Here is a 24,055-nt window from a genome sequence, read left to right on the forward strand (position 1 = left end):
TTTTCACAATATGCACGATATCGATAGTTTTATTCAGGCCATCTCCAATACAAACGAGTGAAGTTTTTACTACAGTGAAATTGTTGATAAACTCTCATTGATTAGTGTATGCAAATTTATGTATAAACTCTGCTTTTCAGCAGACCAAAGTGTTATTGACACGGTAAGCAGCCATTTCACAAAATAACATATTAACTTGGGTGTTTCTCAATACTTATTAAGTTGCAAACAAGTTGACCGATGGATGGGTATATAACATACATACATACATACAAAGTATTCACATTACGATAATTTAATGGTTATTGCATATAGTGCGTTTGTGTGCTTGTCGAATACAGACATAAGTAGTTATGGCAATTAAATATGAAATGATCAATTAAACTATTAAATTATCCCCAATAAAAGTAAACGTTTCAAAATTTAGTTTAAAAAATGAATCGCTTTAGTATTTGTATCGAGTACGTGCAGCAGTAATCGATACTGAGTATATCGTATCGTGATAATAAAACCAATCGAGCGATAGTATCGTCGAAGTTATTGCAGGTCTTCGTCCATATACACACATACTTGTTTTCGCTGGAAAATTTTTTGTAAAATTCTGTGTATTTAAGTGCGTGAAAATAAATAAAACCTGCTTTTTAGCAGATAAAATTGTTATTGACGCGGTAAGTTTATGGAGTTAAGTAATTCTTCTTTCGAGCAAATAATTTCCATCATTTGATGTGTGATGAAAAATTAAGACGCTCGCCACAAGCTAAAAAACTAGTGAAAAAAGAAACGTAGGAAAGCTGGCAATGGGCAGGGGATAGAAGTAACCAGCGGCGGGGGTGTGGCAGCCAGTTCCACACAAACAGCTAGCTACAAACACTGTCAGTTGTATATGTATGTATCCGTGCATGTTGATTTTTATTGTTATAAACATAAACAACGCCAACAATGCAAGTGCTGATCAAGTTTTAAATCAATGCTGTATTCATTTATGTATTCACCTTAGAATAAAGAAAACTCCATACTTATGTACGTTTACATGTATATGTGTACATGTGTGTGTGTATATATGTATGGGTGCAAAATGGAGCTGCCAGCTTTCTGCGCAGCATTAAACATATTTGTGTGTACATTGAATGTATGTGAGCAAAGTATGCTGTAGAAAGTATGTTACAATGAAATATACTTTTGTTTTGAAATATTTGTTATTGACATGAATTATTGTGTCAAGGCACAACTCATTTCTGTGTACAAATTAAAAATGTTTACTTTATTAGCATTTGAAATCGCAGCATATGGCAACACTGTCCAGCTGCATTGGAGTTTCCTCTTATGTACATGTGCATGTATGTATGTTTGTGTGTATGCGTGTGCATGTACATAAATTCTCTCCATTTCTCGTTCCTTCTCGCTCACTCTGGCTGCAGCATGTTTATATGTATATACTTGCAACGCGGCCGCTACGGCGTCGTTCTCACTGTTTTCCAGTCACTTGTCTGTTTCCGTTCGGTGCTGGTCGTTCGTGTTTTTGGCTGCGTGTGCCAAGAATCCAAGGCTTGCTACAACCAAAATAAAAAAAACCATAATAGTGAGCAGAACAAACATTTTTTTTTTTTGCTGTTCAACTATATTAAAAAGAAAAAAAAACGAAATATAGTTTTTTCTCGTTAGTTTGAGATTTGTGAGAGCTTTGCTCTTCGCCTTGCAGGTAATTATCAAATCACAGTAACTGTTGTTGTTGTTGCCCTACATGCTGCAAACAACAATCTCTTCAGTGTTGTGCACCTTAACATATTTTGTTTGCACCGGAAATACATGTTTGTATGTGTATACATATATTTGCATATGTGTGTGTGTGTGTGCATATATGTATAGTTCATACAATATGAGTGAGTAACGATTGCTGCATGCAAACTCGTGTTTACCTGCTCGTATCTCGGAGCACGGATCACGAGCACGACTTGTGAGGGAGTTTTGTCTCATCTTATGTTTAGCTTCTTCTGTTGAAATTTGAGTCAGCAGCGCTCTCACGTTGAATCTTTAACTAGGTAGTGTGTCAATGTTAATGTACATGCATACACACAAATGTACACATGCATATACTTGTATTTGTGTGCGCGATGTTTTTTTTTTATAACTGTGAATGAAAGTGTTGCGCTAAACGGAAAAAAAGGTTAAATATGGTTGTTTGTACATATGTTGTGTATATATGTTTGCATATATATTGTTTATTTTAATGCTCATGCAGGTAGAAAGCCGGTTGGATCAGAGATTTTCATATCATATTTAGACTGAGAAACTGAGACGAACACAACAAACAACATAAGTCTTAAATGTAAATCAACGAAATCGTATAATACCTTACTATCTTTTCTTTATATTTTCAGGTGTGGTGTAAATCGCCGAAGCCACCAAGATGAGTTACATGCCAGCCCAGAACCGTACAAGTAAGTCTAAACTTTAAAAGCAGCAGCAAAATAAACAAAAATCAATCCAGATTTGGTCTTCTCTGCGAATTGCATTTCAATCTTTGCCTGTAAGCAGAGTTTATGGGAGTGTATGCAAAAGCTCGCATTGAATTGAATGCAATGCTGAGGTACACACTGGTCAACAAACTGTTATTTACACACACAAACATACATACATATTTAAGTGAAGCTCTTTGCGTTAGGGCAGGGGGAGTGGAACGAGGCGGGGCGGGGCTCCATTCAATCAGTGTTGTTGTTATTGTTGTTGTACAGCTGCTGCAATGTGGCTCATATACGCTTCGATGCCCATTGACAAACGATTATTTTGCAGAGCATAGGCGCAGTTGCTGTAATCGATTATAAATTGTGTGGCTGTTTTCAAAGCATCTACAATAACAACAGTAACATGAATCTATCGGCCGCCATTGTTGTTGGTTATGTTCTTTTTTGCTTTTGCTTCTTTATTTACTTTCTGTTAGCTGTAGTGCATCTATCCATCTTCCATCTCCTATCTCATTCACATGAGTGCGGCCGCCATCCCCGTTAGCAACTTGTTCATTTCGTTCTTTTTCTTTTCTTTTTTTTCTTTCTCCGCTTTCAACATTATTTTATGCTGCCTTTGAAAATTGCGCATTGTAAGTTGGTGTTGGTGTTGTTGCTTTTGTTTGTCCACTGTTGCCACTTCATTTGCAATACGTTTGATTGGATGGGGGCGTCTGGCTGGCTGGCAGTGTTCCTCTCTTCTTCCCTTGCTCTCTTGCACACTGTCTCACTCGCACGCATACGTACTCGCACTCGTTCTATTCCAATAATTCAACTGCCGGCACACGTTCAAGTCTCCTTTCTGTGATTTTTGTTAAAAATTGTAATTAGAGCGCCGCAGCAGCAGCAACAGCGGGCTTTTGCTTTTGCTCCCACTTGAGAATTAGAGAATAAGGGCACAAAGTGCGTTTTAATCGATCAGGGGAAAAACATGATAAAACATGAATAAGACTTTCAATGACTTCTCGTCGGCCTTACATCTCTACATCCCAGCGCATAAGCAGTTCTCATTCAAATTCAACGGCAAATGCAAATGCAAAAACAAAGCGAATCGCTGAGCAGGCATAATTAAGGCAAAGTGGCAAACAAAACGCCCAAACGCATTGGGCGACGACATCGACTCACCCACCACCCACCCACCCACACACACAGCTGGCAACCCTCCTCCAGGCTGCAGCGTTGCCATCCTTTGGCGTAAAGTAAAAAGCACAAAGATGCTAGTGGGGAGCGAAAAAAAGGACAAAAAATGGCCTGAGTTTTGTTCGTTGTTTTTTTCTTATCGTTTTTTATTAGTATAATATTGGTATTTGACTACTGCTACGACTATCCTATTATTAATGTCTCGCTCACAAGCTAATTTATTTAAAAGACTCTTTTAAAATCCCTGAATTGCTGGAAGAATTCATATTTTACGCTCGCTCATACCAGATATTTGTGGTGCTACAATTAAAAAAGATGTGAGTGCTTTAAGAATGTTTAAAACAAGCCAATTTGTCGGCTGAAAAAGAATGGACAACACAGGCTGGCAGGCATCACGAGGCACGAGCCAGGAGGGCGGCGTTCTTCTGTTCGTCCTGGCAGCAGTTCAGCTCAGTTTGCATTTTTTGGCTTTGATTGCTCGTTGAGACACAAACGACACTGATGATTCCGTCTCCTCACACACACACTCATTTGTATATATATATATATATGTATATATATTTAGTCGCGTATATATGTGTGTTGCAAGCGACATGTTTCTTTCATTTGAAGGGGGCGTTGCTTTTACAATATGCGCAAAAAAATAATATCCTGCAGCGCTCAATTTGTCACGTTCCTATTTTTGCTGTCGTTTCTTGTTCATGATTGTTGTAGTTGTTGTTGTCGTTGTCGTGTCGCATTTCAAACACGTCAGGAAGTGAGAAGAAGCGAGAAGAAGCCAGTCGTGGAGTTTGGGCCACTTTGCCTGCTTCTTCTTTAATCCATTAGGAGTTGTAGGCAGGCTTCAATGCACAAATGAAGTACGCTCTCCTTAGTCCTTCGTTTCCCCTACACAAATCCACTAAAATGTATTTAGATAAGTACTTAAGCGTCCATCTATAAGTAAAATGAGCTGCCAACCAACCATGTGATGGCTGCAAATGCGAGCCCCACGCGACGATATATGATGGATGGATGAGTGGGTGGCCAAGAATGAATGCAAAATGTATTCAAAAACTGGTTGAACTCATTGATTTAGCAATTTTTGTTCAACTATAAGATGGCATTAGATTGGAGTGGGTGCAGTGCATCCTTCCGTTTCGTTTCGTTTTGTTTCTAGTTTTTCTGTGCAATTACAATGAATATTTTGATTGTTGCTTTTGCAGTGTCCCATAACAACCAATATAATCCCCCGGATTTGCCGCCAATGGTGTCGGCCAAGGAGCAGACACTGATGTGGCAGCAAAACTCGTATTTGGGTGACTCCGGTATACACTCGGGCGCCGTCACCCAGGTGCCATCGCTCTCTGGCAAGGAGGATGAGGAGATGGAGGGTGATCCGCTGATGTTTGATTTGGACACTGGATTTCCACAGAATTTCACACAGGATCAGGTGGACGATATGAATCAGCAGCTAAGCCAGACGCGATCGCAACGCGTCCGTGCCGCCATGTTCCCCGAGACACTCGAGGAGGGCATCGAGATACCATCGACACAGTTTGATCCACAGCAGCCGACCGCTGTGCAGCGCCTCTCGGAGCCATCACAGATGCTGAAGCATGCCGTTGTCAATTTGATAAATTATCAGGATGACGCCGAGTTGGCCACACGCGCCATACCCGAGCTGATCAAGCTGCTCAATGACGAGGATCAGGTGGTCGTCTCCCAGGCAGCCATGATGGTCCACCAGCTATCCAAGAAGGAGGCATCGCGCCATGCCATCATGAACAGCCCCCAGATGGTGGCCGCCCTTGTACGCGCCATCTCCAACAGCAATGATCTGGAGAGCACCAAGGCTGCTGTGGGCACCCTGCACAATTTGTCGCATCATCGCCAGGGCCTGTTGGCCATCTTCAAGAGCGGCGGCATACCAGCTCTTGTGAAGCTGCTCTCGTCACCGGTTGAGAGTGTGCTCTTCTATGCGATCACCACGCTCCATAACTTGCTGCTCCATCAGGATGGTTCCAAAATGGCCGTTCGTCTCGCTGGCGGATTGCAGAAGATGGTCACCCTGCTGCAGCGGAACAATGTCAAGTTTTTGGCCATTGTCACCGACTGCCTGCAGATACTGGCATATGGGAATCAGGAGAGCAAATTGATTATACTCGCCTCCGGCGGGCCCAATGAACTGGTGCGCATCATGCGCTCCTACGACTACGAGAAGCTATTGTGGACCACATCACGTGTGCTGAAGGTCCTCTCTGTGTGCTCCAGCAATAAGCCGGCAATTGTTGATGCCGGCGGCATGCAGGCATTGGCCATGCATTTGGGCAACATGTCGCCCCGTCTCGTCCAGAACTGTTTGTGGACGTTGCGCAATCTATCGGATGCAGCCACCAAGGTGGAGGGCCTCGAGGCGCTGCTCCAATCGCTCGTCCAAGTGCTGGGCTCCACGGATGTCAATGTGGTCACCTGTGCCGCTGGCATTCTCTCGAATTTGACATGTAACAATCAGCGCAACAAGGCGACTGTTTGCCAAGTGGGCGGCGTCGATGCACTCGTTCGCACCATCATCAATGCCGGTGACCGTGAGGAGATCACCGAGCCGGCCGTTTGCGCCCTTCGCCATCTGACCTCGCGTCACGTCGACTCGGAGCTCGCCCAGAATGCAGTGCGTCTCAATTATGGCTTGTCCGTGATTGTTAAGCTGTTGCATCCACCATCCCGTTGGCCCCTCATCAAGGCCGTCATCGGGCTCATCCGCAATCTGGCCCTCTGTCCGGCCAATCATGCACCGTTGCGCGAACACGGCGCAATCCACCATCTGGTGCGGCTCCTGATGCGTGCATTCCAGGACACAGAACGCGTAAGTCACAAAAACCTATTCATTTCATTTAATAATGTCAAACATTGCGCTGTCATTTATTATTATAAGTAGCGACTGAATTAGTAACTGGTAAACATGCAGTGTTAGAGAGAGAGAGAGAGAGAGAGCGCTGTTAACACTGGGATGGTGTAATAACATGAGGCGATAACAAGCCGATTTTGCATCTCACTTTCGAAGTACATGTTAATAAGCAAGCAGCTGCTGTGCATTTTGGTCGAGACGAACGATTTTTGTTTGACAATTGCACCTTAAAGACTGCAGAATGTGTTTCATTACAAAATATCATTCTCAATGATTTAAACGCTCGCCGCCAAGTGCTGTCAGACAGACGAAACTTTACAGCTGTTAAGACTGCTGGTACCTCAAAATAGCAGATCAGCGAGCGCCCTTTTGCAGAGAGCGAGAGTTTAACTGATGCACTTAACATGGTGTGCAAATGTAATTGCAATTCACTCAACTAACATTTGTAGCAGTCAAAATTCAATTATATTACGCCTGCTCAGTACTATATTTACAACGATTGATCTCTTCTCCATCAAGCTGGTGGTCACACCAATGATATCGATCGATATTATATGTTAAGTACATAGTTGCATGTTAAGTTGCAGATGTTATGTTACAGTCTTAGTTTATTTATTTAGTTATGTTATACCAAACGCAAATATACAAGCAATTTAAACAAATGAACGGCGTATCTAACAAATATGAATCTTACGTTGTTCACAGCAACGTTCTTCGATTGCCACCACAGGGTCGCAGCAGCCGTCTGCGTATGCCGACGGTGTGCGCATGGAGGAGATTGTTGAGGGGACTGTCGGCGCCTTGCATATCCTTGCGCGTGAGTCGCATAATCGGGCTCTCATACGCCAGCAATCGGTTATACCGATCTTTGTGCGTTTGCTTTTCAACGAAATCGAAAACATTCAGGTGAGCGAGTCGAGTCATGGACTCGTATTGAGATTTGCAGATTTACAATATATATATATATTTGTATATTGCCTGCAGCGTGTCGCTGCTGGCGTGCTTTGCGAGCTGGCCGCGGATAAGGAGGGCGCCGAGATTATTGAGCAGGAGGGCGCCACTGGGCCGCTCACTGATCTACTGCATTCGCGCAACGAGGGCGTGGCCACCTATGCAGCAGCCGTGCTGTTCCGCATGAGCGAGGACAAGCCCCAGGACTATAAGAAGCGACTGTCCATTGAGTTGACCAATTCGCTGTTGCGCGAGGAGAACAACATCTGGACCAACGCCGACCTGGGCATGGGTCCAGACTTACAGGTGCGTAATATTGCCATTTTGATTTGATCCTCACTCTCCCCATAAACATGAGTGTCGATTAATTTAACTACGACCTAGTTTTGATTCGGATGTATATATGATAAAATCAAATTTTTATAGTTCTTGAATTTGTACATAAGCAATTTGTAGCGTTTCAGATATGTACATAAATAAATATATATATATAATATAATATATATATATATATAATATAATATATATATATATATAATATAATATATATATATATATATATATAACTATTTATTTGTAAGCATATCAATTATGTATATATTGTATTTGAAAATTATCTACATATTCCATTTTTGAAATTATTCCTTATTTTGTATATCGATAAACGATTATTTTTAATGTTAGACTTAAGTGGAGTTTGCAAGCATTGGCCACTGATAGATAGATGATCTTCTGGAATTAGTCACAATATTCGAAAGACAAAAAATATATATATATTAATCCAAAACACTCTCAATTAGCGTTAGTCGTCCACCACATGAAAGTAATTAAACGAATTGTTACCCCATTAATTTGCCGCCATATACATATATGTGCATATCTGTGTGTATATATATATGTATATTTATCTTTATATTTAAACTTATTTATTTTTAAATGTTGCGTTCATACACCTATATATATAATTCTCAACTTTACTAATTAACGTTGTCATTATTTTTGATTTTGTAATTAATTTGTATTTTGATTTATTTCGTTTCTTTTTTCTTTCATTATGTTTTCTTTGTGTGAAAAACCAAAAATCGAACAAACCAAATATATCACATACACACACTCACACACACACACACACATACACATACACACCGACCGAATTCACTTGCATTACGCACACATATAATATGAACAACCATCACACAAAAACAACAATCAACCATCAATCATGACTACTTTTTGCGCATCCTTTCTCTAAACAACAAATGACGCAACACAAAAACTCGTGTTCTGTGTCTGTGTGTCTCTTCTCTTTCCTAACAACATTTCATTTCTGATCCATCCAAAAAAAATTCAATATATATATATGTGTTAAAAAAAAATCACAAACACAACAACAATCGACCTACTTTCGATCACACACACACACAAACATACACACATGCACATTATACAAACTCACATTCGAATTGACTACACAAACACGAACACAAATCACGATCACAATCACGATCATCACGATCACAGGATATGCTTGGAACCGATGAAGCATATGAGGGCCTTTACGGACAAGGTCCGCCCAGTGTGCACAGTTCGCACGGAGGTCGCGCATTCCATCAGCAAGGTATGTATGCTTGCTTCCATCTACCTACTACTACGGCTAATGAGGAGATCAACACACAATCAACACTAATCTTACAAGTAATCCAAACCGACCCGCCACGCCACGCCCCGCCCCGCTCTGACCTGACCCCACTCGTTTCATTGCATATATTTTAAGTATGAATGAATAGATGCATAATCGTTGTTTGTTCAAGCCAAGCCGTAAAACAAGAAGATGGCATAAAATGGGTTTGCCTTTTAATCCGACACCGACCACCCCAACCGCCTGCCCCCTCCCCCACCTGACGCCTTTGTAGTTGATTGACCCCAAGGAACTCCCCACCGATATCACTAACCATTACGTTTCTATCGGTGTCTCATTAATCGATTACATATATAAGTGTCTTACGAATCGATTAACATATAAGTGTTTTTATTAATCGATAAACATTAACATACATAAGTGTCTTATTATTCCATTTCTACATAAGCAAACAATATTCCTTCAAGTCTATTAACAAAAACATTATGTTCGCACGGAAAATTAGAACAATTCCATATACAGAAATAATATCGTGTGAATTTATCTTAAGTCTCGTATATGCATAAGTAGGCACATATATAATCAATCCATATCATCCATATGTATTTCTGTTTCCTGACCACCCACTCAACTCAAATCAACTCACCCAGCGCTACCCAAAATATCTCTAGCTCCAATCAGCACTACCCTCTGACCCCCGCCCCGCTCTGCATGTAAATTGTGAAAGAACTGGAAAGAAACCGAGTATAACTTTACTTCATTTCTTTTTGCGTGTGTTCAGTTGGTTACAATCCCCCCGCCCCCAGCTCCCGCCCTTTATTTTAACTTCATATTCAGTGCCATCTCGAAAATGGAAAAGAATCATTTTTACCAATGTTTTCATGGCTGACTCTTTACAGTTGTAACGCCAAACATTTAGATTACAGTTCGAATTTCTGTCGAAATATGTTAAACTTTATGTTGCACAAGAGAGCTTTGAGCGACTACTTACACATATACACACACACACATGCATTTCTACGTGCTCCAGCGAAAGAGAGAGCGCAAGAACTGCATTTTGAGCTTAGGTGAGTGCTAAACCTGCACACACGCGCACACACATTTGTATTACATGCATACATATTCTGGAAGGGAAAGCAGTGAATGTTAAATATAAAAGTTAACGAGTTGCAGTCGTCGAAATCTACAGAGTGCTGTTAGCATAAACTCTGTACACTATCAATACTTAAAATACATATCGGCACACACGCACGCACACACACATACACACACACGTCCACACACATACACGCACAATCACAACACGCCACCCACACACAAATTCCTTGTGCAGTTAAAGGCGCCCTTAAAAATGTTTTTTTTTTTTTTTTTGTTATTTTTCTTATTTAATTTACGTCTGATTACAGAATATTGTTTCCCTTATAAGTAAGCCTAAAGCTATTATTACCTTCTCAAGTTATTGATTATCGTTGTGCGTTATGTTTAGGTTAAATAAGCCGTAATTTTGCACGTTTTCTTTGAAGAGAATTGTAGAATTGAAGTGCATATGGTGCATATATATCATATGTAGTAAAAATATATAATAGAATGCATGTAATAGAAATGTCTGAAAGAAGCGTCGCTTATATATGTATGTATCTATGTTTATAAGTCATCTGAGAGCGGCTGAGTGCTCTGTTTTTTCTAGCCAATTAATATTGAATATCTTTTATACATATATAATTATCCTTTAATAATATCGTACATAACATTGTTGCCCCAAAAAATGTTGTGGCGAGCATGCGAATAATTGTTGCTTACTTTTGACTTCTCATTCTACAGGATATGATACTCTACCAATAGATTCAATGCAGGGTCTCGAGATCAGCAGTCCAGTAGGTGGTGGTGCTGGCGCTGCTGGCAATACAGTGGGCGGTGGTGCTGGCGGCAGTGGCGCTGCACCACCGGGTGGGGCACCCACATCGCCCTACTCCATGGACATGGATGTCGGCGAGATTGATGCGGCCGCTCTTAACTTTGATTTGGATGCCATGCCGACGCCACCCAATGACAACAATAACTTGGCTGCCTGGTACGATACTGATTGTTAAGCAGAGATGACGATAACGACGACGATAACGATAACAAGAGCGATAACGTTGATTCCAATGTCGTGCAATTAAAATACAACACATACATTATATTAAACAAAACAAACAAAAAACATAAAGCAGAACAAAACATATATAAAGTGCGAAGTCTTACATATTACCCATATACACAAAAATGGAAATTAAACGAATGTTTGCAATAGAATCATAAATTAAAAACGTTTTCCAACTTAATCATTCTCTGAAATATACTATATGCGGGTGGGTGGTTTCTAATAATAATAATAAATAATGCTCGTAAGCAAATTGAAGACGTCTCCTCGTCACGACTATGCCAATCTAAAAAAGGATTTCACAAATAAGTTCTTTGCATTGAAACAAGTGTGCAATTCAAACAAAACAATTGACATGCTGTTCAATTTATTAAACATTTAACTAGCTGATATAACCTATTCTATAAATGCTTGCCGAACCACTTGTGGTCCACTGGCGACAGCCATCGATGGCAACCATTTAAATTGTTTTGTACAACATATTTGAAAGTGAAGGGATTCTCGTTTTGGCGTGCCTGGCGCTCCTCTGTCGCCCGTTGCTCGTCCAGCATTTGCTGGGAGACAACAGTGGCCTGGAAGGGCAGCTGATTGGCCACCTGCTGGAGGAAGCCGCGGCACTCGATGAACTCGCATCTGCCAGCGATCTCAACGATGACACGACCCGCCTTAATCGGTGTCACATAATGATCGATGGCCCCCTTGCCGCCGCCCATGCGCTGGCCCTGTCCCTTTTTGGTTATCGGCTGCCAGGGTGCTGGTACTCGCCATGTGGCGAACATTGTGTTTACATTCATCTTCCTGCCAATCGTCAGACGCATCATCTCGTAGTGGCCCCAGCGCAAACGACCGCCTCCAGTCGCAACTATCGCATACTGTTTGTGGAGCAGCTGATTGTGGACCAGCTCCGGACCGCGCATATAGCGTAGACGCTTCTGCATTTTGGGAGGCCGCAAATTGGGCGGATGTTGCGGCATCCGCTCCATAATTCGCAGCTTGGGTCGTTCCACTTTCTCAATATCTACAAACATCATTATCAACAAACATAATCATTGTGAGTGATATAATCGGGAGTGGTCGACTATGAGTTACCCTGTACCCAGTTCCAAAAATGAATATTGTATTGTATTTATTGTGAAAATCGGTAGATCGAATTCACTGATTCGATTCATCAGCATATGAATTTGGTCATTTTAATTGGGTACAGGGTACGAGAATATTTACTTATGCTTACTTTCATATTTGATTGGCGGTGGGAAATATTTGAGGCCGGCTATACAATTGTAGTTCACATTTGCTGCTATAAATAAATATTGAATGATCTCGGATAAGTTGAATATGTCCTGTCGAACAAAAATGAATCACTTACACGCAATGCTGTTTTTAAGTACTTGTGTGACCGTTTTCAAGCACCACATGTTGTTTTCTTTTATTATTTTATAAGAGTCAATTCACGAATTCTTGCCTGCCGCTGGTTGCATCAGCGCAGCGTTGCCAGACTGGCAAACTCTCGATTTTAAGCTGTGATAATTAATTGTAATAATAACATGATAATCTTAAATGCACATATCTATTATATGCTATATTCCATAATTATCGCTCAGTTCTGCGTACATTGGCACATTTACATAATATTTAATAAATTATTGTATGTACAGGGGCATTTGTGCTTTCGTATTGCAGCACTGGTTTCGACGCAGAGCTACCATACCAGACATTGCGTTCTCACATTCACGATTTGTCGACATGCGCCTATTTTAATATTCAACTGGAAATTACGAAAAGTTCTTAATCGAATTGCAATTTTGTTTATTAATGCTAAAAATAACGAACATTATTTAATGCTACACATATGATTCGTATTAATTATTGACCATGCTCAGGTACAGGTTGAATATTAAATATATTCGGCCAGCTCTATAGTGGATACACAGTATTTTCAGTGTGGGTGTGTGTACATAATGTTATCGAAAAATGCAACGCTGCTGAAGTGTGGTATTTTTCTTCATATATTATCACTGGCTAAAGTTTAGGATACCCTGCGCGTACACGAAAATCATTTTTTTTGTCTAAGCAGTGTATATTTTGAAACATTCTCTATATGTAGATACAAACAAACCGAACTCGGAATCGTAGTGCATTAAGCTAGAATTGTGCTAGCGCTTAAATGTGTGTGTTGGCCGCATAGTTTGTTGTTATGAATATATCGAAAGTGACAACATCGCTTGCTGCTGCGGCTGCTGCCGCCGAAAAAGCAAAACCCGAACGTGTAACATCTGCAACGGCGGCGCTCAGTTTTAACACAATAACCATACAGAAGCGCAGCAGCGTTGATGACACCGATGATGCCAATCGCAAGAAACTAAAACGCGACATTGTTATATGCACGCCCACAACCAGTTTACCCGCCAAACAACGTGTAGCTACATCTACAACAACAATATCAGCAGCAGCAGCAGCAACAGTAGCATCACCAGCATCAGCAGCACAACTACCACCACCAACAACAGGAACAGCAGCAGCAGCAGCAGCGTCGACAACATCCACAATCAGCGTTAAATCAACAACAACAACAACAGACGAACCCCAATTTGTCAGTCAGGCGAACGCCAAGACAGAACCTGCTGGGTCTGCTGCTGCTGCTGTCGCTGCTGCTGCTGACGTCTGCTGGGAAGCACGCGACGATCAAATCATTGTCTGCGAAATGAGCGCCATTAAGTCCGAGGAGTCGTCCGGTACCGCCAGCACCCCCAACACTAACACCACCAACACCAACAGTAACAATCCAAAGCAAAGTAAGTGGCTTTAATGATTTGTACAATTGACATTCAATATATATTCAATATACTTGATTTTTGCAGATTTTGCCAGCTTTACCAAAAAAGATGCTGCCGGCTCTTCGGCCTCGTCAAGCTCCTCGACAGCCTCCATCATATCGATCGAGCCCAGCGCCGATCAGCCGCATCAAAACAACAACAACAGCAGCAGCGAGCAACAGCAGCTGCTGGGCAAAACAGTTTCGATTGATGAACTGGAATATGTGCTACTGCCAGCAACAACAACGGCTGAGCTAAACCCAGCCACACACGAGACGACACAGGTCACAAATAACATCAATAGCAGCAGTACAATCAGCAGCAGCAGCAACAACAACAATAGCAGCAGCAACAACAACATTGTTGTGAGCAACACAACAACAACCAGCATTGTGAAGTCAGCAACACACCCTGGCAGCTATAGCTTGTTCAGCTCTGCAGGAGCAACGACAGCGACAGCAACAGCAACCACAACTCTCCTGAATCGCGTCAATTTAAATGCAAAATTCAAGGGTCAACACCTAATGGTGAATGCCAAGAAATTGGCCGAAGTCACACAGACAACGGCCAAGGTGTCCATTGGCAATAAGACGATATCTGTACCGCTGCTAAAGCCACAAATCCTGCAAAGTGGCCAGCTAATGAGCGTTAGTGGGGCAACCACAGCTGGTGGTGCGACAATAGTCGAAAGCAAACAGCAATTGACAACAACAGCAACATCAGCAACGCTGACAACAGCACTACAACAGCAGCAGCATCAACAGCAACAACAGCAGCAGCAGCACCTGAACCTCACCAAGCTGTTAAAAGGCACTCGCAAGAATCCAACAACAATTTTATCAATTGCCAATGTGCAAATTAAACCTGCAAATGCAAAAATTGTCACCGCCAAAGTGGTTAGCAAAAAGATGTCGCTGCAGTTCCAGCAGCAACAGCTACAGCTACAACAGCAGCAACAGCAGCAACAACAACAACAGCAGCAGCATCATCAACAGCAGCAGCAGCAACCCAGCACCGGCAGCATTGTTACAATAACACCAACTAATTCAAGCCAGACATTTACAATGCTAGAAAAACAACTTGATGGTGGCGAACAAAGTGAACAACAGCAGCAGCAGCAGCAGCATCCGAAAACGATTACCTACAGCGAGAACATACAAAAGATATTGTTAAACAAAAGCAAATCGCTGGATGGCAGCGATGCCAGCAGCGAGTTTGGCAAGATAAACAGCGTTGTTATCAAGCCACTCGACAAAAATCAGCTGCACTGTGCATCCAACATCAATATATTCAAGCAGCAGCAGCAGCAACAGGCAACCGGAACTGCTGCAAATGACGACAACAAGGCAACAACAGCTGGTGGCGCCCAAATATTCACGCGACCCATTATATCGCTACAAAAGAACATCTCGCTGGTGGTGTCCAAGGCACCGATGGGTCAACAGAAAGCCAAATTGCTGACAACGCCAGCCACGCTACAGCAATTCAATGCGCTGGAAACTGAGACGGTGACCAAGCTGCAGTTGAAACCACAGACGGTCAAGCTCAGCTCAGCTGATAAGTCCGATGCCAGTGAATCCGACACCAAGCCAAAGTTGCTGCTGGTGAAGCAAACAACACAGTTGCCACCACCACCGCCGCCGCCCGAGAGCAGCAGCAAGGATGTGAATGCTGAGCAGCCGGACCACGAGTTGCTGAGCTCGAAGGCGCAAGAGAAACGCTTGGTGACGCCCAGTCGTGTGGATGACTCCAACAATGCGCTGCTCAAGCAATTGCTGCAAAACAGCATCAGCAGCAACGCCAACAGCAACAACAGTCACAATCTGCAACAGATTTCAATTACGTCGGCGCCGCTGTCCGCCCGCAAAGTGATCAATGTGCGTGCGCCGAGCATGGGATTGGTTAGCTCGCTGGAGGCCCAGCTGGCTAGGCCAGTTATACCACCAGTACCGACGGCTGTGAGTAGCAGCAACAACAGCAGCACCAGCAGCGGCGGCAGTGGCAGCGGCAGCTGTAATACCATTACAACAACAACAGCCACCATGGTGGCAATTAGTCAAGCGCCGTCCAGCAGCTCAAACACACCAACGCCAACAAATGAGCCACAAAAGCTGTTGGAATTGCAACCAGAGACGAAGGCAGCGATAGTGACAACAACGATTGCCACAACAACAGCGGCAGCGACTACAACTGCAGCTGTAATGGCTGCAACGGTTGCTGTTGCACCGCCAACAACCGTAGCAGCAGCAGCAGCAGCAACTGTTGCCGTTGCTGCTGCTCCCGCACCAGCAGCAGCAGCACCACAGCTGAAGCAGTCGGTGCAAATTGTGTCCAAGGAGACATCGTTCATATCAACACCAGTGACGGCTGCCCAGTCCACCGTCGTCCTGCCCACCGTTGTCAATAAGCTGCCGCCCACATTGCTAGTCGAGTCAAGCCTGAAAACGGAGCAGCAGCAACAGCTGCCGCCGCCGCCACCCTACGAGCTGAGCACCGGCAATGTATCAAACGTGACCATTTCCATAACGACCAAGCCCAGCAAGGAGCTCAGCAAGTTGGCCAAACTGGAGCCGCTTGATGACGAGCCGGAAAAGTCAGCGCCAACGATGACGACGCCGTCAGCGGCGACGCATGGCGACAACTGGAAAATGCAGGACGGGCACACAAGTGGTAGTCTCATGATTTGCGAAACGCTGAAGCGCAAGCTGCCAATGCAACAGCAACAACAACAACAACAGCAGCAACAGCAACATATCGAGGAGAAGCCTGCGTTGGAGCTGAAAACGGAAATTTTGGTCAATAGCAATAATAAGGAGCATGAGTTGATCAAAACACGCATCGCAGCGCCCCCAACAATTTACGAAAAGTTGCAGCTACAGCAGCAGCAACAACAACACTTGCAACAGCAGCAACACCAACACTTGCAGCAGCACCAGCAACAACAACACTTACAGCAACAACAACAACAGCAGCAACAACAACAGCAGCAACAGCAACAACAGCAGCAGCAGCAACAACAACAGCAGCAGCAGCCACAACAACACCAGATGCAAATGCAATTGCAGCAACAACAGCTACAGCAGCAGCAAATACAGCAGCTACAGCATCAACAACAGCATCAACAACAGCACCAACAACAGCATCAGCAACAACACCAACAACAGCACCAACAACAACAACAGCAACAGCAGCAACAACAACAACAACAACAGCAGCAGCAACAACAACAGCAACAACATATACAACAGCAGCTACAACAACAACTGCATCATCAGCAGCAGCAGCAACAACAATCAATGCCAGCAACAGCGCAGGCAACATTGCCCGAGCCGAAAGCTGTGGAGCAACGGAAGCGACGCAAGCGAGAGACACAAAAGCCGCGACGCAGCAATGCGAACAGTGCTGCTGGTGCTGCGGCTGCTGCTGCTGCTGCTTCCGCCGCTGCGGCTGCTGCGGCAAATAGCTTGAAGGATATGCCTGGCACATTGCCCGCTGGCGCCGTAGTCCAATTGGCCAACGTGACTACCAATTCGCAGCTGGGCGGCCAGATGGTAGCTGGCGGACACTTGGGTGCCGGTGGCAGCGGTGCGGGAAGCATGGGATCGCCCATGCTGAAGAAGCGGGTGCGCAAGTTCTCCAAAGTGGAGGAGGATCACGATGCATTTACCGACAAGCTGATGACGCACATACGACAAATGCAGCCACTACAAGTGCTGGAGCCGCTGCTCAATCGCAATTTTCTGATTGGTGGCGGTGCCGGTTTTGGCAACGGTGCCGGCGGTGGCAAATTGAAGGCAATATCGCGTGCACTGCAGCTACAGCGACAGCTCGACGACAACAATGCCGATGGCAGTGGCAGCGGCGGCGGCAGCGGCAGCGGCGGCGACATCGACTGTGATCAGCTTCTGGGCCGCTTTGGCAATGTGCGTCATCCCAGCATTAAATCGCTGTACGACAGCGAACGCTTTGGCGGCAGCAGTGAACCAAGCAGCTGCAACAGCACCTCAGCCAATGCGAGTGGCAGCAGCAGCAGCAGCAGCAGTTCGAGTGGCGCCGCCATGTCAACCATACAGAACGACTTTTACGATCAGGAATTCTCATCACACATCCAACGCAATCCGCGCGAGCGTCTGCTCCGCTTGATAAGCGCTGTTCGCGATTGCAATCTAGAGACCACCGAGCTGGTGGAGCAATTGCAGCAGCAGCAGCACCACCAGCAGCAGTCGTCAAATATGCGCTTGGATGGTGCCGTTGCGTGGGCGCGTCATAGCCGTTATCCGGGTCTGGTGCTGCTCAATACGAATATCAATCAACGCTGTGCGCCCGGACGCATGTCACCCATTGCCCTGTCCATGGAGGCGAGCACAATGCGACCACCTGTCTCTCAACTGATGCGCAGCTGTGCCGAGGAGTTGCGCAAGGTGCAGCAGCTTGACCTGGGTCTAACAGTAACAGCGCCAGCAGCAACAGCAGCAGCGACCAACACGGCAACTATTGCAATAGGCAGCAGCAGCACCAGCACCGGTATCGTGAGCAGCAACAACAGCAGCAATAACAACAACAATAATAATAATAATAACAACAACAACAACTATCAGCAGAAGAACCAAAATGTGATACTCTCGCTGCATCCATCGGCAACCGATAATATTGCCGGCGTGCTGCGAGATTTGGCGAATCTGTTGCATTTGACGCCCGCTTTAACCTGCAAGTTAATTGAAGCGAACAACACAGCGGCGGACAAGACGGACAAGCAGCCAGGCGAAACGGAAACGGAGTCCGATTCGGAGCTGGGCGATGAGTCCGGTCAGGGACAGGGACATCGGCGTGGACGGGGAGCAGCGGCGGCAGCGGCAGCAACTCCAACTAGTCAGGGCAATCTGCGGAAAATACTCACCGGTCAGCGGAAGTTGTGCCGTTGCTGTGGCAGCGCCATTGCCGCCTTTGGTCTGCGTGTGCCGCACCAGAATGTGCCCGAGGAGCAGCCATCGCCAATGCTTGCCCGCCTGCGTGCTCTACTGCCGCGCCAATCCCCGCCATCGGCCTTTGTCTATTTTTGCAATCGCAGCTGCTTCACGCAGTACAAATATCGCGGCAACGACGAACCAATCGATGACGAATCGCTGACAATCGACAGGGACATGACGGCAACATCATCAACTGCAACTGCAACTGCAACTTCAACTGCAACCGCGACCGCATCCCAGCACGTCATTCCCATTGATAAAGCGGAAGAAGACGTTGATATGGAGCAGCAGCAGCCACCACAACACTTGCAGCAGCAGCAGCAGCAGCAACAGCCTTCACAGGATTTGACAGCGACAGCAACAGCAACGCTGCCAGTGAAGCGCAAGTGCATCATCAAGTGTTACAGCGCCGATTGCTTTGCGACGAGCACTGATCGCAGCGCCCATCGGCCCGAAACGGATGCGGCGACATCAAATAATACGGTGTGGGAAAGAGACGCTCTGGGTGCACACGAGGATACGCGCCAGTGCGTCTTCTGCAATCAGCGTGGCGATGGCCAGGCCGATGGTCCCTCACGTCTCCTCAACTTTGATGTCGACAAATGGGTAAGTGACTCAAGCACAATTTATAATTGTGGCAACTGTTCGACTGAATTGTTTATTTGCACTTTGATAACTTTGTTAACGATTCACCAAACCAGGTCCATCTGAATTGTGCGTTATGGTCGAACGATGTCTTCGAGACGGTTTCGGGTGCACTGATGAACTTCCCGACGGCTCTGCAGGCTGGACTGAATCAGGCGTGCGTTGCCTGCCACCAATTGGGCGCGACAATCAAGTGCTTTAAGTCGCGCTGCAACAGTCTCTATCATCTGCCCTGCGCCATTAAAGAGGAGTGCGTCTTCTACAAGGACAAATCGGTGCATTGCAGCACGCATGCGTCGAGCAGCTTGGCAAGTGCAGCGGATAACGAGCTCAGCTCGTTCGTTGTGCATCGTCGGGTGTTTGTCGACCGGGACCGGGACGAGAATCGACAGGTGGCCACCGTCATGCACTATTCGGAGCTGACCAATCTGCTGCGCGTCGGCAACATGACGTTTCTCAATGTGGGCCAACTGTTGCCACATCAACTGGAGGCGTTCCATACGTCCCATTACATTTACCCCATTGGCTACAAGGTGGTAAGTAGCAAATTGGATAAATTGGATAAAGAACACCCAACTTCCTCCAGCAACTAACAACTGCATTATTATTTAGAGCCGCTATTATTGGTGCACTCGACGGCCGAATCGACGATGTCGCTATGTGTGCAGCATTGCCGAGGTTGGCTGTCGGCCGGAGTTCCGCATTCAGGTGCACGAGGGCCACGACAAGGAGCCGGATCGCGAGTACCGCGACAGCACACCATCGGGAGTCTGGCAGCAGATACTGCAGCCGATCCAGCGTCTGCGACAGGTGCATAAGTTGCTGCAGCTCTTTCCGCAACACATTAGCGGCGAGGATCTGTTCGGGTTGACGGAGCCGGCGATTGTGCGCATTCTGGAAAGTTTGCCTGGCATCGAGACACTGACCGACTATCGATTTAAATATGGACGCAATCCGCTGCTGGAATTCCCGCTGGCCATCAATCCATCGGGTGCTGCGCGCACGGAGCCCAAGCAACGACAGCTGCTCGTCTGGCGCAAGCCACACACCCAACGCACCGCCGGCAGTTGCACCACACAACGCATGGCAAATTCTGCGGCAATTGCCGGCGAAGTTGCCTGCCCGTATAGCAAACAGTTTGTCCACTCCAAGAGTTCGCAGTACAAAAAGATGAAGCAGGAGTGGCGCAACAACGTCTACCTGGCGCGGTAAGCGAAGCTACTCTATCTACTCTATCAGTATATAGATATATAACATATTCCTCTCGATCAGATCCAAAATTCAGGGGCTGGGCTTGTATGCGGCCCGCGACATTGAGAAGCATACGATGATAATTGAGTATATTGGCGAGGTAATCCGCACGGAGGTGTCCGAGATACGTGAAAAGCAATACGAATCCAAGGTGAGCGAATATCAACCAATCCATCAGCAATGCATCTATGCACGTATAACCTAATTGTCTTTTCCAACTGCAGAATCGTGGTATTTATATGTTCCGCCTGGATGAGGATCGCGTTGTCGATGCAACTCTAAGCGGCGGCCTGGCTCGCTACATTAATCACTCCTGCAATCCGAACTGTGTCACTGAGATCGTTGAGGTTGATCGCGATGTGCGCATAATCATATTTGCCAAGCGTAAGATCTATCGTGGCGAAGAGGTATCTATCATATCAATTGAATTTGTCCATTGTATTATGCGAATGCTAACGTTTATTTTGTTAGCTGTCATATGACTACAAGTTCGATATCGAGGATGAATCCCATAAGATCCCCTGTGCCTGTGGGGCGCCGAATTGTCGAAAATGGATGAACTAGGATCCGGTTACTCCAGCAGCACGATCACCCGCATTAGAACTAGCACTTGTACCAATACGGCCACGAGTACCGAAACCAAAACCGATCAAACCCCCAATACCAGCAGAGTTCAGGTGTACGCGGAATCGCCGCCCCCCAGTGAACACAAAATAATAATAATAATAATTATAATAATAATGTTGTTATCAACACATTGTAAACCACATCATCAAAATAGTATATTTAGTAAGCAGTATATATATATATATATATATGTACATATATTTATTATTTTTTTAAATATATATATATATATTTATATACATATCTATGCATACGTTCTATGTAAATGCGTATCTATGTATGTTTATGTATATATATATATATATATATATTGGAAAGTTTATAAATTGTAAGAATGCGCCCCCGTGCATATTGTAGCTAATTTGTATCCTATTGCTCATAAGCCAAACGTGTTTTTTAGTATAAATTTGAAGAAAAACAAAAGAAAAGAAAAACAGATAAACAGAAAAACAGCAAGAACAACAAAATGGAAAACTTCACGCATAAATTATCTATAGATAAAAGTTTTAAGTATGTATTTTATGTTACTTACCTTATGAGTCGTATGTATTACGATCCTATATATATATATATATATATATGTACATTTTTCTACCCAAAGCCTTGGCGCTGCTCTTCAGGAGCAGCTCAGATGTGGGTGTGCCTTCTGTTTATTATTTTTGAATATAGTTTTTTTTTTATCTATTACGAGACTGTATAGGAAGAATATATATATAAAAAAAAGAAACAATCTCTTCCCAAGTGGCGTAGTAATTTATTTGATGTACATCCAAATTGAATGTATTTTTACTTAATTTCTTTTCGATTTTTTTAACATACATACAAATAAATAATCAAATGTATCTCTAAATTTTAAGTAAATGTCAACACATTACACCATAAAACAATATGTTTTATACATATGATTTTTCGTTTATTTATAATATATATACTTTGCTTTTTTTTGTAAATCAATTTAACTTATCCATAAATTCCAACGATTTTCAACATAATGTACATACACCAAATTGTCATATATATATATACAAATATGTGTATATGTTTATAGTTAACAACTGATGTACTTCTATCTATATAACGGCCTGGACCTATATGTAAGTGGATTTATAGGTAGTCATCGCGTCTCCTTTTTTCGTCGGCGATTTAGTAATTTTTGCACCTGCACTGCAAATGCTAAGGTTAGCATATCAAAGTTTTTCAAATACCATGAGATGTTGTACATCAAATGTATGCGTCGATTTTTATCCAAAAATGTTTTATAAAAAACACTCATTTGATCGGCGCTTATTTCGTCATTCCCATTTAATTTGTGTAGACGTACGAAATCGTCTTTCTCCTGCAAATCGAACAAAACAAACCAAATTTCTTTTTTAGATTTCACAGAAACACAAAACAAACGGAGAAAGTACCATTGAGAGGGAGAGAGAGATAATGAGCAAGATAGCAAGGGGAATAGAGACGCTGAGCCCACCAAGTGCTAAAACTACATTTCGTGGGTTAAATGGTCACCGGTGGACAACGAAATTAACAAATACAACACAAACCTCATAGAAGCGTTTGTTGTGCTTTGTCCAGAACTCCATATTCCACTTTTCAACCTCAATTCGCAATAGACGTAATTTCTTGGCCATTTCTGTTTCATTTTCATCGTAGTGCCATATATAAGGCCGTAGATTAGATTTCGGATCCGGTGGGCCAATATAATCGCTGTTCACCGACTGTGGATTTGGCGGTTGTGTAAGACCAACGTACACCGGAGGATTCTTCTTTGGCCGTGGCTGTGTTTGCGTTGTCGGCTCTGTTGCATAGCGCCGTGACGATGCCTAAATTACGATACTAAACGTTAAAGGAGCACACAAGTATTTCGGTTCAAATTACTCACGTTAAATATACTTGCAAATATCCGTGGTGTTGAACTTTTATTCATATCTAGTTGTTATTTTCTATCTTGTACGTAATTATGTAGGTAACTTGTGCTGCGACTCGCGACTAGTTATCGGAAATATTATAATTACGTTACGATAGTTATCGGAAATATGATTACGTTACGATAGCTCGATTGTTGTTTGGGTTGCGCCTGACGTCGTGAGTAGGAAGAAGAAGCACACTTTGTTTGCCGCCAAACATGAGTTCGGCTCTCGCTTAAGTAATTCAAAAATGTAATCCCAATTTCAATTACACTCTACTCCTCCTCCAATTGCTAAACTTACTCCATGCATTGCACTTAACATGTGGATTTGTAAATACGACTAACAATAAGCTATTTATATTAAGCCACGCAGGGCTCCAAATTCAAGCATGTAAATAATTTATAATCAATTAAAAGTTCTTTGCTGCCGCTGCCAACAATACCCATAACGAACTTAACTTACAATATAAACAGCTATAACTATATCCAAGATGCACATATTAAGAAACTATTTTCTGCATGCCCCTTAAAGTGTGCTGCAATTTATACATTGGGCTGCCGATTGGAATGAAGCACAAAGGA

The 24,055-nt window shown here is 43.9% G+C and overlaps 4 protein-coding genes across 9 annotated transcripts; 2 read left to right on the plus strand and 2 right to left on the minus strand.

The window, feature by feature from the left end:
- Positions 1-30: 30 nt before the first annotated feature.
- Positions 31-11,438, plus strand: LOC6569289 (armadillo segment polarity protein). Of its 5 annotated transcripts, none has more exons than XM_032741284.2 (7): positions 31-163; positions 2,379-2,438; positions 4,847-6,486; positions 7,234-7,434; positions 7,513-7,785; positions 9,001-9,097; positions 10,940-11,437. In XM_032741284.2, exons 2-7 carry the CDS (start codon positions 2,408-2,410, stop codon positions 11,206-11,208), a joined length of 2,511 nt encoding a protein of 836 aa, XP_032597175.1. In that variant the 5' UTR covers positions 31-163; positions 2,379-2,407; the 3' UTR covers positions 11,209-11,437. The 5 variants fall into 5 exon arrangements, with proteins under 5 accessions (XP_032597175.1, XP_032597177.1, XP_032597174.1 ...); XM_032741283.1 differs by lacking the exon at positions 31-163 and adding an exon at positions 534-668 and having other exon boundaries at positions 10,940-11,438; XM_001995571.3 differs by lacking the exon at positions 31-163 and adding an exon at positions 1,496-1,699 and having other exon boundaries at positions 10,940-11,433.
- A 159-nt stretch (positions 11,439-11,597) lies between these two features.
- On the minus strand, positions 11,598-12,875 carry LOC6569290 (39S ribosomal protein L16, mitochondrial). Of its 2 annotated transcripts, none has more exons than XM_032741287.1 (3): positions 12,628-12,875; positions 12,493-12,555; positions 11,598-12,279 (listed from the first exon to the last, which is right to left on the minus strand). In XM_032741287.1, exons 1-3 carry the CDS (start codon positions 12,674-12,676, stop codon positions 11,663-11,665), a joined length of 729 nt encoding a protein of 242 aa, XP_032597178.1. In that variant the 5' UTR covers positions 12,677-12,875; the 3' UTR covers positions 11,598-11,662. The 2 variants fall into 2 exon arrangements, with proteins under 2 accessions (XP_032597178.1, XP_001995608.1); XM_001995572.3 differs by having other exon boundaries at positions 12,493-12,558; positions 12,628-12,748.
- Positions 12,876-13,335: 460 nt separating this feature from the next.
- Positions 13,336-21,731, plus strand: LOC6569291 (histone-lysine N-methyltransferase trr). Its single transcript, XM_043215970.1, has 9 exons — positions 13,336-14,053; positions 14,120-16,962; positions 17,077-17,292; positions 17,347-19,647; positions 19,743-20,222; positions 20,299-20,894; positions 20,959-21,088; positions 21,162-21,344; positions 21,409-21,731. The coding sequence occupies exons 1-9, from the start codon at positions 13,456-13,458 to the stop codon at positions 21,499-21,501; spliced, it is 7,440 nt and encodes a 2,479-aa protein (XP_043071905.1). The 5' UTR covers positions 13,336-13,455; the 3' UTR covers positions 21,502-21,731.
- Positions 21,732-22,460: 729 nt separating this feature from the next.
- On the minus strand, positions 22,461-23,607 carry LOC6569443 (COA8 family protein CG14806, mitochondrial). The gene is made up of 3 exons (XM_001995574.3): positions 23,447-23,607; positions 23,109-23,387; positions 22,461-22,900 (listed from the first exon to the last, which is right to left on the minus strand). The coding sequence occupies exons 1-3, from the start codon at positions 23,489-23,491 to the stop codon at positions 22,679-22,681; spliced, it is 546 nt and encodes a 181-aa protein (XP_001995610.1). The 5' UTR covers positions 23,492-23,607; the 3' UTR covers positions 22,461-22,678.
- Positions 23,608-24,055: the final 448 nt, after the last annotated feature.

Source organism: Drosophila grimshawi, unplaced genomic scaffold (assembly GCF_018153295.1).
Source record: "Drosophila grimshawi isolate 15287-2541.00 unplaced genomic scaffold, ASM1815329v1 contig_848, whole genome shotgun sequence".
NCBI lineage: Eukaryota > Metazoa > Arthropoda > Insecta > Diptera > Drosophilidae > Drosophila > Drosophila grimshawi.